The sequence below is a fragment of the Pistacia vera genome, unplaced genomic scaffold (assembly GCF_008641045.1).
Source record: "Pistacia vera cultivar Batoury unplaced genomic scaffold, PisVer_v2 Contig460, whole genome shotgun sequence".
Classification (NCBI taxonomy): domain Eukaryota; kingdom Viridiplantae; phylum Streptophyta; class Magnoliopsida; order Sapindales; family Anacardiaceae; genus Pistacia; species Pistacia vera.
Genome location: NW_022196291.1, coordinates 1,124,232 through 1,142,195, shown reverse-complemented (window position 1 = coordinate 1,142,195; position 17,964 = coordinate 1,124,232). Strand labels below are relative to the sequence as shown.

The 17,964-nt window shown below is 35.3% G+C and overlaps 1 protein-coding gene across 1 annotated transcript; it reads right to left on the bottom strand.

Annotated features, from left to right (window-relative positions):
* Window positions 1–16,448: 16,448 nt before the first annotated feature.
* Window positions 16,449–17,964, bottom strand: LOC116145160 (alpha-1,3-arabinosyltransferase XAT3-like). The gene is made up of 3 exons (XM_031430593.1): window positions 17,843–17,964; window positions 17,657–17,761; window positions 16,449–17,590 (listed from the first exon to the last, which is right to left on the bottom strand). The coding sequence occupies exons 1-3, from the start codon at window positions 17,958–17,960 to the stop codon at window positions 16,449–16,451; spliced, it is 1,365 nt and encodes a 454-aa protein (XP_031286453.1). The 5' UTR covers window positions 17,961–17,964.

Below are 17,964 nucleotides of genomic sequence, written 5' to 3'. Positions count from 1 at the left end.
TTGTAAACAATTTAAGGGTTATTGTTATGTAAACAATTTAAGAGTTAAATGTTAATTGTGATAAAGTTAATCCAATGTTATAATTTAAGAAGTGTTAACAACTTCAGACAATTATGGAATTGTTTAAGGAAGGCCAAACAATTATTGAATTGTTTACAAGGATTCCTATATAAAGAAAATAATATGAATTTTTGTGTAGAGAAAAATCTTAAGAACCCTAAATTTTCCTCTTGGTCAAATCTCTTCTTCCCTTGGTGTGGATACTCTTTTGCTTAGTTTCTCTTGAAATAAGAGTCTCCAAGGTTGCTAAGGCTTAAAGTACATGTTCTACCTTACTTATTTCAATTTGATTGAAATTATTTTTTAAACTATGACTATACTGTTATAGCATGATATGCTTGATTCTTCATGCATCATCTTTCAACAAAACCAAGGAAAGGATGCGTTAATGGCGGGAGGAAGAAGAAGAAGGTGTTTGGGTTTGTTTGCAAGATTTTTTTACTCTTTGGAGACTTATTATAATTTTAAAGATTACACAATTATTCATTAACCTAATTAACCCCCTAATTATGTTTAATTAAGCTAATCAAAAGCAAGGCCATGTAGTAAATTTTACAAACTCCATAGCCTTTTAATTAAATTTTAGGTTAAAATGGTGTTTTAATAAAAGTCCACCAAAGTCTTGGTCATGCTCTAGCGAGGACTAGTGCATCAAATTAGTCTTGGTCATGCACTAGTAATTGTAAATCAAATTCTTAAAAAAAAAAAGCTATTAGAAGATTGGGTGTCCCAACCTTAATGAAAATATTATGTTCTTAGTAAAAGGTAACTTGTTTCTCAAAGAGTTCGGGGCACACCCAGTAGAGTAGTATGCTTTTGGCCAAGTGCTATTCCTGTGACAACAATGCTAGAATGTAACTTTTGAAGATAATGAGTTGAACCTTTTAGTGTCACCATCACGAAATTGTGACAATAATCTTCACCCATGTATTTCAATTTCCTTTCATCTTCACCAACATCCATCATGGCTTTAAGGTTTTTGAAATATCGAGCAGACAAAAAATCGATGAAGCTGTGTTTGAGAGATCAAAGATTCTAAACTTTGGAAAGCAGTTGATTGTCTTGAAACAATCCTGTATAGAACCATAAAATTTATTGGAACGAAGAACCAAAACTCATAGCTCTGGAAGATTTCCAACCAATATGGGAATCTATCATGTCTTGTTGTTTTCAAGATATAGAACTCGAGTTTTGAACAAACTGAGCAAAGCGTGGAACTGACCTTCCAACCCATGTCATGATGTAAGGGTCCTGTAATGATTTCCCTTAGCATGTTCTAGGAATGAGCACATTACAGCCTATTCTTCCAAAAATTCAACACATGAAGAATCAAAATGTTCATGCACTCCGGAATTATACCACTTAACCTATTATTTGAAAGATCTAAAAATTTTACCATGCTCATATTACAGGTCAGTGAGGTATCTCCCAGTCAATTCGTTATTTGACAGCAAAAATAATCTTAAGTAAGGGTGGAATTGGAATTGGTGTCTTGGAGCAAGTTGGAATGAAGTCTAGAAATTCCAAATTTTCCCATGGAAGTGGCTCTATGCTTGTCGGGTAGTTGTGGGAAAGATTGTAACCAGTGCAAAAATAATCTCAAGTTGGGAATTTGACCCTAGATTTTATTTTCAGAAAGATCCAGCATAACCAGATTGTCTAGGCTTCTTAAGATACTTGGGAATTCACTTATGTTGCAAGAGGATAACCCCAAAACATAAAGTTGTGGGAAGGATGAATTGGCTATGAATTTGGTACTCACAGATAAACTGTTATGAGAAAGATAAAGATGCTTCAGGTTTTTAAGCTTTGAAAACATGTGAAAATCTACATTGCCATTTATAATGTTTGAAGAAAGTGAAAGAAAAGATAGATTCACAAGTTCAAAAATTGAGGTTGGAATTGTGCCTTGCAATCTATTACAATCTAAATGAACTGACCTCCAATGAACGACTCGTAAACTCATCAATGCAACCGTTTAATTGATTAAAACTGAGGTCCATGAACTTCAACAGTGGCAGACTGAATAACCAAGTTGGCATAGTACCATTGAGAGAGTTACTACATAAATCAATAAATTCTAAACTTGGAGGCCCACTTACATCACAAGGAATCAGACCATCTAGTCCATTATTTGACAAATCTAATGAAGAAAGTTGTTTCAAGTTGAAAAGAATATCAGGAATTGGACCAACCAATTGATTACTTAAGATATCTAATGAAGAAAGTTGTGTTAGGCTGGCAAAAAAACTTGGAATACTACCAGTGAAATTATTCCGCAAAAGATGTAACTCACGAAGCTTGTCAAGAAGTGAAAGAGATGATGGAATGTGTCCAAATGAGTAAGTTGTGAAAGATTGCCAAATGATGCAGGAATTGATCCAACAAGATTGCAATTATGAAGAATTAAATGGCTCAAAGAGATGAGATTGCTGAATGAATTAGGTAATTCTCCAGGTAAACTCATGTTAGAGACGTACAAAAACTTAAGGGGGCTACTCCAGTTAACTTTGGAAAATTACCTGTCAAGTTATAGTTACTTGTCAAATTAAATATCTCGAGATTTGGCAATCGGAAGATGTGATCTGGGAAACTCCCTTGCAATCTGTAATTCGGAGACTCAGAGAAATCAGAGATGAAGATAGATTCATCAGAGAACTGGGTACTATGCTGGACATGTCAACTGTATCAAGGGAAAGGTCTATCAACATGGTCAGTTTTGTACTAGCCTCTTCAAAACAGGTGTTTCAATTCTCACACGACTGTTCTCATCCTCCGGGTAGTAATAATTGTATGAGAGGTCCAGTGAAACCAATTTAGACAAATGGGAGATTTCAGATGGAATTTGACCATTAAAGTTTCAGTAGGAAAGATTAAGGTGTGTCAAACTGGGAAACAAAGCAAAATTAGAAGAAATTTGAGAGAGATGGAAATCATTCAAAGCTAGATTGAGCCTTTGACAATTGAGGAGGGAAAAAGAGGGTAATGTTGGAAAGGATGTTGCCAGAAAGCCAGCTACTGCTAAGGTCGAGGGCAATCACATGACCCGTCACTGAATCACATTTGACTTCATCCCATAACCAACAATCATCATCCTCTTTCCAGGACATCATTTTTGGATAAGAAGGATCTGTATAAAATTCACACCGCTTTACAGAAGAAGCATTTTTGAAGGAAAAGAGTTGCTTGAAGTGAAGTAATGTAGAACTCATCATAAGAGCAGAGTGTTGCACTAGTTTGAGAATAGAAGAGCAATGATTTGAGGAAGAGAAGTTGAAAATTAAGACCCTGTTGGATAACCCATATTTTCTGATGAAATCACAATAAAGATATGATATAAATAGAAACGAATCTTGACAAAAATTGACCCTTTCCCATCTAACTACATTTGACTCCAAAAATTAACGTGACAAAAGAATTCTACTCAGATCTAGCGTTAATCAATTCACAAGTAAATTAGCAAGCAGCAGTGGCACAGGACTGGCATATTAAGTTTACTCAGATAGAGATTTTCATCATCCAACTAACATGTGGCCTTAAGTGGAGAAAAACTAGGTGTGAAATTAATATATCAACAACTACCTACTTTTAAGGAGAATTAACTAAAATTTAAAGATTTGTTATATCTATAATTATGATACTCAACTATCCTGGCTAACAATTTTTTACTGATTTCAGAGTTTCTCAACCTAAATATTAATTTTCCCACATTTAGTTCACTAGGTCTGTTTGTTTTTTTATTTTGGATAGGATTTTGAGAATAATATTGGATAGTTGAATAGAGAGTATTGTGAGATAAAATTTAAAAATTTAAAAAAAAAAAAAAAAAAAAAAAAAAAACCCTAGGTTTGCTAATTTAACTAAACACCCTAATATATAAAATTTTTGTAAAATGAAAAAAACACCCCCACCCACTCACAATGCCAGATTACAGCCACCACTGTCGGAATCTGGCCAAAAAATAGTGTTACGACACGGACCAATCAGATCTGGCGGGTAGGGCGTCGATATAGCCTTTTGCGGCCAGATCCACCATGGATCTGGCCGAAAAAGGCAAGATCTATAGCCAGATCTGGCTGTCGATGGACGCAACAGTTCAGATATGGCTGTCGTTGACCATCAACGACTGCCATTTCTCTAGTCATCGCTAACGACCAGATCGGTGAATTACCGGCCAATTCCGGTCGTTTGTAGGCCGTTGTCATAGATTCTGGCTACAAACAGTGGTGGTTGCTGGAATCTGGCGAGTATGGGTGGGTGGGGGTGTTTTTGTTAATTTTTAAACTTTTTTCTGAGGGTATTTAATGAAATTAATAAACTTAAGGGGTCTGAAAGTAATTAAAAAAATATACTAATATTTCTCAAATACCAAAACAAACAAGTATTTTGGGAATAGGATTGAGAATATGCATAGAAATAATAAGCCGAACGAAGCCTAGAACATTAGTATGCAAGACATAACTTATTTTGCTGGGAAAGATTCTAAATCCTACCCACATGGGGCCTTGAATTGAATAAGATAAGGATTAAGGGACGTGGAAATTGATTTAGGATTGTGATACATGCTACGATGATAAGATTTATTGATATCATTCACAATTTCTTATCCTTCAGAATGGATTTGTGCATTAATTATGAAACAGTTAAATATCGCTTTCTGTCACATTCAATGAGGAGGGCTGCAATAATTTACTACCAAGTCCTGGTCTTTCTTTAATTCCAAGAAATACCAGTGAGAATTTTCTACATTGCATGTCACACATATTCTTATTAGATTACAAGTTTTGCAAAGATTATTATTAAACTTTCCCAACAGATACAGAAGGAATAATACTAAATATATTTTTTATGACGCATGAGTTTGTACATGAAGAGTCAGTGCACAGACTACAGAGTTTGTATACATAGTTATCACTCTTATAAAATTTATAGAAGTAATGTTCCGAAAATCGGACTAGACTATGACTCGTTCAAGGGTCTAGTTTCCGGTTTGACCGGTTGGATCGGTCGATTGGACCGTATTCTATAAAAAAAATTTAGTCCCTAAATGTTTGAAATTTATCAAAAACACCCCTATAATACTCCCTTAAGGTTTGAAATCTGTCTAAAACACCTCTGTCGCGTGAAGAGACTGGTGAGTGGTGATGGCAACGATGATCGACGGCCAATTGAAGTTGGAATCATGGGGCTTTTGATGTATAGGTTCTGGAAAATTTGATGGTGGTGTTAGGGAGTTCCATCGACGCTGGAAATTGCCGGAATCAAGAAACGAAGTTCGACTGTAGCGTGAACTTTAGGTAGACCACGAGTAATGAAGGCTGGATGACGGCCACTGAAAATTGATGGGTTTTGTCGTGGAGATGTCGTCAAGTCGAATGGTTGTGTTTTCTCCGTCAAACGATGTCGGAATTCGACGAGATTGAGTTACGATTGGACTGCGATTGGACCGCGACTCGACACTATTCCAGCGGTCCAACCGAAGCTCAATCCAGTTTAACTACGAATGCAGATTTTTAGAAGATACCGAATCGAAAATACCATCGGCTTCCGTTCGAACCGGTCCGACTGGATGGTCCGGTCCGGTTTTCAGAACTTCAAACTTTTCCGGAAACAAGACATAGCTCTTGCAATCGCTAACTTTTAGTTTTCTATATATTATAGAAATTCTAACTATCAAAATGTTAAATCTCCTATATTCCAAGTTCTTGTCTAAACTTAAGTGTTCAAGCTAAGGTACTTAAAATCCAACAAAAGAAACAGATGTTTATCAATGACCATCTGAACCAGAAAATTGCTATATTAACATCTGTTTAAACTTGGAGGCACCAACGCTTTATGCATTCCAATTTCCTAAGGTTGATGTTTGTGATTGATGAGATAATAATAGCTCCATATTGTCGGCTGTACTCTTGCCTTTCAGGACTTCGTTTTGATATCATGCCATTGATTCTTGATTATTAATATGAAGTTTGGAATCAATATCTTTTAGAGAAGAAATTTGTTGATCATAATCAAACCCTTAGTTAATTCTCTTTAATAATTTTACAAACCCTTTTTCATATATATAGTCCTGTTTCCAAGGCCTGGAATGGGTGAAATAACAACGACGATGAGATAACTGTTGGTTTTTAGAGCTGAAGAATAGTAAGGAAAGAGGGCCAAAACAGACGTGAGAGAGAGCTGTAGAGAGAGAGAATCTGAATTGAAATTTTGCTCTGTTTTGCATTCAAAAAATAGGGGTAATTTATACACAAAGTCGGTCCACTGTATCACCTAATGCAGTGGATATTTTACAAGTTTGAATTTAAACTAAACACATACAACTAATACAAGTACAAGCATTTCAAATACATTCCTTAATCAAAGCTGAATTCACCTAAACACATCACTAATGAACATCACAAAAGTCTTTCAAACAGTGACCAAAAAACTGCAGCTTCACGCACAGCAACATTTCAAGCCGTGGCGCCAAAATCTTGCAACTCCCACCGTCTGTTTGACTTCATCATTTCCAGCAAGATATCATCATCTTCAACAATAACAATAAGTTGTTTCTAATCCCTATTTATTATTCAATTAATAAATTGCTCTACAACAAATTCTTTATCTGCCAAATGAAATTACAAAACATCATCTCCATCTTCATACAAGCAATCATTCAATTCAGAGAACTCAAGTCACTTGAGTCTTCAATGAGTTGTTTTGCTTGAACAAGAGTCTCTCTAAACCTCTCTACATTAATCTTCAAATTCTGTTCATCAATATACACAGCCCTGGCAGCTTGGTAGCCCTTGGCTAATATAGATTGAGGATCAGTAACAACTACATGATCTTTCCCATAAGTCTGAAAAAGAGTGCTTTCTTCTGGTTCAATCTTGTACTCCAAGTATTTCACACCCATTTCTCTTGCTGGTTCACCAAAGTAGTTAGTTGAAGCCCAGTCCAACCNCATGCTTTCATCATAATGTGAACCCACCAAGAAAACGTTCTTGTAATTTTTCAAAATATGAATCTAAAGGATGACATTTGATGATTACAGATTTAGAAATTAAAGGATTCGCAATGTTGGATTATATGTGAAAGCAGAGTGGAATGATTGAGTGGTTGTTACGGGCTACGGCCCCTGCATTGCAAGAAAACAGTGCAATCTGTCACGAGAGAAGGGCATTCTGCTTTGATTTGCTTTGCAAGGGGATTCTATCATAACATATCTCTAATTTAATGGAGATTGAGCTAGTTCCATCAGCATGTAAGGCATACACTAATTTTTATTATGTTTAAAACCTGTTAGAAAATTTCTTAGAAACGTGAGTCTGGTTAGATGTATAAGTCAGTTACTTGACTAAGAATATGACCATTTACATATGTTAAGAATGATAACTTGTTCTTTAACTCTTGCAGTGTGGAATGGGCTACAAAACTTCTCCAATAATTTAATTAAATATTTTCCAAGATTGGAATTGTCATTTTCCTAGTGGTGCCAAAGCAACTAGAATATAGAATCCTATTACTAAACTTCATTGAGTTTCGTACTAAACTTCATTGAATCAAAAGAAACAATAAGTGGGGTGCTCCTGCCTCACAAAGCGGCGGAGAGACTTGAATCTGTGGCTAATACGCGTCAAAAAGCAAATGCTTTTTCTCAGTCTTATACTATTTCATGATTGATCAGTCTTAGTCTTGGTCTTCGCTATATATGATTCATGGAAATATCATTCATAACTCAAAACAATCATGTACCAACCCACCAAAGCCTCCTTTTTATTTCCCAATAACCAAAAAAAGAAAAAGAAAAAAAAAATAATGTCTATGTTTAATGAAATAATGAAAATTAATTTTACTTTATAAAAGAATTGTTTTTTTTTTTTTTTTTGGGCACTAAGAGTTGTTGCAATAGTTGAACACGGTTAGATGAATAAACTTTTCAGAATAATACATACATATTGGGAATTCAATTATTTTGGAAGAAGATAAACAGAAGAAACTAAAGCATGGCTTAAGTAAAGTAGTGAGCTGATATTCCCAGTGGAGTATTAATGGCAGTTGGCTAACAATGTTTTACTGATTTCAGAGTTTCTCAACTTAAATATTTTTTATCTTAATGACAGAAATAAAGTTAATGTATCTAGAGGAGGGATTGTGATATATGATACGATGATAAGATTTACGGATATCATTGATAACTTCTTATGCTTCACAACCAGGCGATGTGGGATCCGATAGATACGGTTATAAGTAGAAGACAAATAGGGAGTCAAGGTTAGGTATAGCATCTCGCAGTATAGTCATTAGAGGTGGAACAAATAGGCTGGGTTAAGCGGGTCAACCCTAACCCGGTCCGCATTAGAGAATGTTCAACTCGGATTGTCTTATAGGCGGGCCGAGTTAAACCCAACCCGCATGCAACCCTCAGGCGGGCCGGGTTGCTATATGGCAACCCGCCAACCCGGCAGGTTGCTATTTGTTTACAATAGCCAACCCGTCGGGTTGGACAAAAAAAATAAAAAATTAATTATTTTTTTCAAGTTTCTCCCATTTTTTTAATTCTTTTAATTAAACTATTATGATTGAANAAGAAATATTGAAGTAAATTACCCTTAATCGCTTAAGCGATCCCGTCTATTTAGTCTTGGTCTACAGAGTGCATAGCAGATGGTTGCACAGTTTAATTTTATATCAATAGTATATTTTTTATATATTACTTTCTTGCCAAGAACTAACAAAAATAATAGAATAACAATAGATCTTTCAGTTTTATGTACGGTGTTGATCAACAAAGACAGAAGTGTTCTTTTCACATTCTATTGAATTGAAAAAGATAATTAATAATAATTAATAATTAATAAAAAATGACTAAATATTAAATGAACATTACGGAATATAATTTCTTACTCAAACGTTCACAATATCAAAAGATTCGCTAAGTGATCGCTAATAAGTTATTAACCGATTTATTAAGGGTTCAATTTATTAAGGGTTAGATAGATTTTAAAAAATATTTGCAGAGTCGCTTAAGCGATCTGGTGTATCGCTTACTGGATCGCTTAAGCGATCTGGTATAAATAAGTCTGATCGCTTAAGCGATCTACTGCCATATACCCAATTACTTAAGCGATCTGCTGTCATATGCTAGAGTTATACTAGATCGCTTAAGTGATCTGGTATCACCTAAGCGATTTGCTGCTATATACCAGACTTATACCAAGCGATATACCAGATCGCTTAAGCAATCCATTAGCTCCAGAATACATTTTCAGTCGTCTTCACCTATAATCGGTGCTACAACCCCCAGCTATGTACAATGCAAGAAAATCATCAACAAATCTCACTCCTTTTAACTTGCATTACATCAAACACAACCCAAGAACCTAAACCACTAAATCAAAATCATAACACAAACCCAATCCATCATTAAATCTTTGTAAATATAAATATAAAATGCAAAGAGGAGATATACATCCCTGGACGAAATGTTAGGAGTAGGAAGAGGCAGATCTTTGGCGAAGAAGATGTTAATGGTGGAGGAAGAAGAAAGTGTTAATGGTGTGAGGAAGAAGAAGGTGTACAAGAAAAAAAAAGATGTAGACGAAGAAGAAGATGTAGACAAAGCTTAGAAGAAACAACTGTTAGTGTATGCCCTAGGAACCAATCGTGTCGTCGGTTCCAAGGCATTAAGTTTTGTATATATATGTGAATGTATATAGTTTGTATATACATTTTATCTTATCAATAGAAGAAAGTGTTCTTATTTCACATATGGTTTATTGCTTCATTTATATATATGTATTACATGTGAAATGTCCGGATGATACAAATCTTTAGAAGATCAAAATAATCAAAGTATTCCCTACATAGATAATATTAATTGGGCAATAATATTACATAGTAGGCATGATGAATGCCTCCGTAGAATATCATGTGATGGTATTGGTGTGGGTGATTATAAAAGTTATATCACTAGGGCATTAGCATGGATATGCGGTTAGTGAACTGTTTATTGAATATGGCCATTTATGATGAATCACATGGAAATTTAAAATTTAGTCAATGATTTATCATAAGATCATACTAGGGTATTTTTAATCCTTAGACCTGAGATATCACGGTTGGATTCTGCATAAACGCATATGGTTCATATGGTGTATAAACATGAGGCTAATCATGCCATGTGTTAATAAGCCGATTTGGCCATGTGTTGTTTATGTGTGAGGACAAGTGATAGTCAAGATGGGATCCGTTGACCTGGTATAGATTGATATCAAGTTCCTAGACAAATGTCAAGATACATTGGAAAAGGGAAATCTCCGGCCGGGGTATATAAAATGTTACATGAAAGGTTGTTTCATGGTGACACATTCCATATGTATTGAATTAAAATTAAGATAAGGATTTTGACATACCATGAATCCATTCTTAATTGGGATTAGACAACGGAAGGATTTGATTATACAACATGTATGATTGTAAAATGTTCGTTGGAGTATATCTTCATTGTGACTTAGGGGTTATGGAGCATTGCTAGATGCCTACCATAATCAGTGGGAGTTTTGTTCATAAAGAGTTATGACAAAACATATCGAAATAGTCTGTGATATTGGGCCCACGGCTAGGCCACAGTGAACCTAAGAGGTCACACATAAAAACTAAGGAGAATGAAGAAATAGCCAAAGAGAGTTGATTATCCAAGGTTGGCTAGCACCTACCAAAGGTAATAAAGTTATTTATATTAATCATTTTCTTTATATTAAATTGGATTTTACAAGGGGTTGTAATTGTAAACAATTTAAGGGTTAAATTGTTATGTAAACAATTTAAGAGTTAAATTGTTAATTGTGATTAAATGTTAATCCAATGTTATAATTTAAAGAAGTTTAACAACTTCATGACAATTATGGAATTGTTTAAGGAAGTCCAAAACAATTATTGAATTGTTTACAAGGATTCCTATATAAAGAAAATAATATATGAATTTTTGTGTAGAGAAAAATCTCTAAGAACCCTAAATTTTCCTCTTGGTCAAATCTCTTCTTCCCTTGGTGTGGATACTCTTTTGCTTAGTTTCTCTTGAAATTAAGAGTCTCCAAGGTTGCTAAGGACTTAAGGTAACATGTTCTACCTTACTTATTTCAATTTGATTGAAATTATTTTTTAAACTATGACTATACTTGTTATAGCATGATATGCTTGATTCTTCATGCATCCATCTTTCAACAACAACCAAGGAAAGGATGCGTTAATGGCGGGAGGAAGAAGAAGAAGGTGTTTGGGTTTGTTTGCAAGATTTTTTACTCTTTGGAGACTTATTATAATTTTTAAAAGATTACACAATTATTCATTAATCCTAATTAACCCCCTAATTATGTTTAATTAAGCTTAATCAAAAGCAAGGCCATTTAGTTAAATTTTACAAACTCCATAGCCTTTTAATTAAATTTTAGGTTAAAATGGTGTTTTAATAAAATGTCCACCAAAGTCTTGGTCATGCTCTAGCGAGGACTAGTGCATCAAATTAGTCTTGGTCATGCACTAGTAATTGTAAATCAAATTCTTAAAAAAAAAAAGCTATTAGAAGATTTGGGTGTCCAACCTATAATGAAAACTTATTATGTTTCTTAGTAAAAGGTAACTTGTTTCTCAAAGAGTTCTGGGGCACACCCAGTAGAGTAGTATGCTTTTGGCCAAGTGCTATTCCTGTGACAACAAAATGCTTATGAATGTAACTTTTGAAGATAATGAGTTGAACCCTTTTAGTGTCACCATCACGAAATTGTGACAATAATCTTCACCCATGTATTTCAATTTCCTTTCATCTTCACCAACATCCATCATGGCTTTAAGGTTTTTGAAATATCGAGCAGACAAAAAATCGATGAAGCTGTTGTTTGAGAGATCAAAGATTCTCAACTTTGGAAAGCAGTTGATTGTCTTGAAACAATCCTGTATAGAACCATAAAATTTATTGGAACGAAGAACCAAAACTCATAGCTCTGGAAGATTTCCCAACCAATATGGGAATCTATCATTTATCTTGTTGTTTTCAAGATATAGAACTTCGAGTTTTGAACAACTGAGCAAAGATCGTGGAACTGATCCTTCCAACCCATTGTCATTGATGTTAAGGGTCCTGTAATGATTTCCCTTAGCAAATGTTCTAGGAATTGAGCCATACAGCCTATTCTTCCAAAAATTCAACACATGAAGACTGCTAAAATGTCTCATGCACTCCGGAATTATACCACTTAACCTATTATTTGAAAGATCTAAAATTTTTACCATGCTCATATTACAGGTCATGTGAGGTATCTCCCCAGTCAATTCGTTATTTGACAGCAAAAATAATCTTAAGTAAGGTGGTGGAATTGGAATTGGTTCTTGGAGCAAGTTGGAATGAAGGTCTAGAAATTCCAAATTTTCCCATGGAAGTTGCTCTATGCTTGTCAGGTAGTTGTGGGAAAGATTTAACCAGTGCAAACTATCCTGACTAATGTTCCACATCCAGCTGGGAATTTGACCCTAGATTTATTTTCAGAAAGATCCAGCATAACGAGATGGTCTAGGCTTCTTAAGATACATGGGAATTCACTTATGTTGCAAGAGGATAACCCCAAAACATAAAGTTGTGGGAAGGATGAATTGGCTATGAATTTGGTACTCACAGATAAACTGTTATGAGAAAGATAAAGATACTTCAGGTTTTTAAGCTTTGAAAACGTGTGAAAATCTACACTGCCACTTATAATGTTTGAAGAAAGTGAAAGAAAACATAGATACACAGGTTCAAAAATTGAGGTTGGAATTGTGCCTTGCAATCTATTACAATCTAAATGAATTGACCTCCAATGAACGACTCGGAAACTCATCAATGTAGCCGCTTAATTCATTAAATTTGAGGTCCATGAACTTCAACAGTGGCAGACTGAATAACCAAGATGGCATAGTACCACTGAAAGAGTTACTACATAAATCAATAAATTCTAAACTTGGAGGCCCACTTACATGACAAGGAATCGGACCATCTAGTCCATTATTTGACAAATCTAATGAAGAAATTTGTTTTAGGTTGAAAAGAATATCAGGAATTGGACCAACCAATTGATGACTTGAGATATCTAATGAAGAATGTTGGCAAAAAAACTTGGAATATTACCAGTAAAAGATGCAACTCACGAAGCTTGTCAAGATGTGAAAGAGATGATGGAATGTGACCGTGAAAATCATTAAACGAGAAGTCCAAATGAGTAGGATGTGAAAGATTGCCAAATGATGCAGGAATTGATCCAACAAGATTGCAATTATGAAGAATTAAATGGTTCAAAGAGATGAGATTTCTGAATGAATTAGGTAATTCTCCAGGTAAACTCATGTCAAAGACGTACAAAAACTTAAGGGGGCTACTCCAGTTAACTTTGGAAAATTACCTGTCAAGTTATAGTTACTTGTCAAATTAAATATCTCGAGATTTGGCAATCAAAAGATGTGATCTGGGAAGCTCCCTTGCAATCTGCAATTTGGAGACTCAGAGAAATCAGAGATGAAGATAGATTCATCAGGGAACTGGGTACTATGCTGGACATGTCAACTGTATCAAGGGAAAGGTCTGTTAACATGGTCAGATTTTGTACTAGCCTCTTCAAAACAGGTGTTTCAATTCTCACGCGACTATTCTCATCCTCCGGCTAGTAAAAATTGTATGAGAGGTCAAGTAAAACCAATTTAGACAAATGGGAGATTTCAGATGGAATTTGACCATTAAAGTTTGAGCCGGAAAGATTAACGTGTGTCAAACTGGGAAACAAACCAAAATTAGAAGAAATTTGAGAGAGATGGAAATCATTGAAAGCTAGATTGAGCCTTTGACAATTGAGGAGGGAAAAAGAGGGTAATGTTGGAAAGGATGTTGTCAGAAAGCCAGGTACTGCTAAGGTCGAGGGCAATCACATGACCCGTCACTGAATCACATTTGACTTCATCCCAAAAGCAACAATCATCATCCTCTTTCCAAGACATCATTTTTGGATAAGAAGGATTTGTATAAAATTCACACCGCATTACAGAAGAAGTGTTTTTGAAGGAAAAGAGTTGCTTGAAGTGAAGTAATGCAGAACTCATTATAAGAGCAGAGTGTTGCACTAGTTTGAGAATGGAAGAGCAATGATTTGAGGAAGAGAAGTTGAAAAGACCCTGATAGATAACCCATATTTTCTGATGAAATCACAAGAACAGATATGATATAAATAGAAACGAATCCTGACAAAAATTGGCCCGTTCCCATCTAACTACATTTGACTCCAAAAATTAACGTGACAAAAGAATTCTACTCAGATCTAGCGTTAATCAATTCACAAGTGAATTAGCAAGCAGCAGTGGCACGGGACTGGCATATTAAGTTTACTCAGATAGAGATTTTTATCATCCAACTAACATGTGGCCTTAAGTGGAGAAAAACTAAGTGTGAAATTAATATATCAACAACTACCTACATTTAAGGAGAATTAACTGAAATTTAAAGATTGGTTATATCTATAATTACGATACTCAACTATCCTGGCTAACAATTTTTTACTGATTTCAGAGTTTCTCAACCTAAATATTAATTTTCCCACATTTAATTCACTGGGGGTCTGTTTGTTTTTTTATTTTGGATAAGATTTTGAGAATAATATTGTGCAGTTGAATAGGGAGTATTACGAGGTAAAATTTAAAAATTTATAAAAAAAAACCCCCTAGGTTTGCTAATTTAACTAAACACCCTAATATATAAATTTTTTGTAAAATGACAAAAACACCCCCACCCACCCACAATGCCAGATTCTGTCCACCACCGCCGGAAAATGGTGTTACAACACAGACCGATCGGATCTGACGGGTAGGACGTCGATATGGCCTTTTCGGGCCAGATCCACTACGGATCCAGATCTACGGCCAGATCTGGTTGTCGACAGCCACAAAAGTCCAGATATGGCTGTCGTTGACCGTCAACGACAGCAAGATCGGTGAATTATCAGCCAGTTCCGATCGTTTGTAGGCCGTTGTGACAGATTCTAGCTACCACCGACTGTGGTTGCCGAAATCTTGCAAGTATGGGTGGGTGGGGGTGTTTTTATTAATTTTCAAACTTTTTTTTGAGGGTATTTAATGAAATTAATAAACTTAAGGGATTTAAAAATAATTAAAAAAATATACTAATATTTCTCAAATAACAAAACAAACAAGTATTTTGGGAATAGGATTAGGAATATGGGTAGAAATAATAAGTCAAACGGAGCCTAGAACATTAGTATGCAGGACATAACTTATTTTGCTCGGAAAGATTCTAAATCCTACCCACATGGGGCCTTGAATTGAATAAGATAAGGATTAAGGGACGTGGAAATTGATTTAGGATTGTGATATATGCTAGGATGATAAGATTTATTGATATCATTCACAATTTCTTATGCTTCAGAATGGATTTGTGCATTAATTATGAAATAGTTAAATATTGCTTTCTGTCACATTCAATGAGGAGGACTGCAATAATTTACTACCAAGTCCCGGTCTTTCTTTAATTCCAAGAAATACCAGTGAGAATTTTCTACATTGCATGTCACACATATTCTTATTAGATTACAAGTTTTGCAAAGATTATTATTGAACTTTCCCAACAGATACAGAAGGAATAATACTACATATATTTTTTATGACGCATGAGTTTGTACATGAAGAGTCAGTGTACAGACTACAGAGTTTGTATACATAGTTATCACTCTTATAAAATATATAGAAGTAATGTTCTGAAAACCGGAAAGTTACAGAGTTTGTATACAGATACAGTGGCCTGGAATGGATGAAATAACAGCAACGATGAGATAACTGTTGGTTTTTAGAGCTGGAGAATAGTAAGGAAAGAGGGCCAAAACAGACGTGAGAGAGAGAAAATCTGAACTGAAATTTTGCTCAGTTTTGCATTAAAAAAACAGGGGTAATTTATACACAAAGTCAGTCCACTTATCACCCAATGCAGTAGATATTTTACAAGTTTGAATTTAAACTAAACACATACAACTAATACAAGTACAAGCATTTCAAAGACATTCCTTAATCAAAGCTGAATTCACCTAAACACATTACTAATGAACATCACAAAAGTCTTTCAAACAGTGACCAAAAAACTGCAGCTTCACGCACAGCACCATTTCAAACCGTGGCGCCAAAATCTTGCATCTCCCACCGTCTGTTGACTTCATCATTTCCAGCATATCATCATCTTCAACAATAACAATAAGTTGTTTCTAATCCCTATTTAATAAATTGCTCTACAACAAATTCTTTTTCTGCCAAATGAAATTACAAAACATCATCTTCATCTTCATACAAGCAATCATTCAATTCAAAGAACTCCAGTCACTTTAGTCTTCAATAAGTTGTTTTGCTTGAACAAGAGTCCCTCTAAACCTCTCTACATTAATCTTCAAATTCTGTTCATCAATATACACAGCCCTGCCAGCTTGGTAACCCTTGGCAAATATAGATTGAGGATCAGTAACAACTACATGATCTTTCCCATAAGTCTGAAAAAGAGTGCTTTCTTCTGGTTCAATCTTGTACTCCAAGTATTTCACACCCATTTCTCTTGCTGGTTCACCAAAGTAGTTAGTTGAAGCCCAGTCCAACCCAAGTGGCACCACCTGCACGGCGACCGCACCCACTGGTAAAAACACTTCATTTGTCATGCCAGCACCATGAGCTCCCACCAGGACACTACATGAGTTCAGTAGCTCAGAAAACTTGTTCAAATTTGACATCCTGTTAGGCCTTGTCACCACAACTTCAAATCCCAATTCCTCCATCATAACTACCATTTCATCTTCATTTACAAACCTTCTTGTCTTTGCCCTGGATATCAAAATCAGAACTGGCTTTTCTCTCTTTATTTCAAAAACATTTCTGTGTTTCAGATTGTATGTTTGTGCTAGAAAGTGCTTGAAGTCAAACATTGAGTACCCGCCTGGAATATCAGTTCTATTAAGGGCTAAAAGGCCATGGAATTTGAGGCCTATCACAGCTCCAGGAAAGCAATGAACACTACCATTTACTGCTGGATTTATGAACTCATACCGCGACAAACGGCTTAAAATTCTGCTGTATTTGTTCACCCACCAGGCCTTATAATCGGTGATGACAAACTTTAGGTTGGATCGAAAATGGCGCGAAGTGATGAACAAAGGAATGATAAGTTCATCCATTTCATGAAACAAGTTTCCTGTATAGCCTCCAGAGGAGAAAACTAAAACTGGGACATTGTGATTAAAATCACAAGCAGGTAAATTAGTTTCTTCATTGACTATCTGCATTGATGTAACAAGGTGCAATGGATTTGTAGTTGGATATGGCTTGATATTCTTTCGGCTAATTTGAGATTGCGAAGAGGGAATGTAAACTGTCAAGTTCTTGTTGTCAATCCGAACTTCTTTGTTTGCAATACATAATTCAGAGTAAAGGTCAGAGTGGCAAGCAAATCCTGTTGTATCAAGCTGAATCCGGTCGTCGCCTGTATGCAGATTCAAACACTTAGCCAAAGAAAAAAACATTTCAGTCAGATGAAGAAATGAAGTACCTCTAACAAGTCTTCTTAATGGAAAATCCAAAGAGTAATTTGCTAAAATGGCTTCATGATCAGACATTTTGCTGCTGAGACTACTTCCAAAACCTGGTAGCTTCCCTTCACAAATTAAATGACTCTAAAATCAGCCATTAGTTAACAAACAATATGCTCAGCAATGAAAATGAATGAAACACTTACAGGCCTCAAAAGGGGTAACATCTGAAGAGAAAACTGAAGCATAAAGCCAAGCAAGAAGAAGAAGGAAAGCCATTGAAGAGCTTGCACAAAGCACAAACCTATTTTGCTCCTTACCCATTATT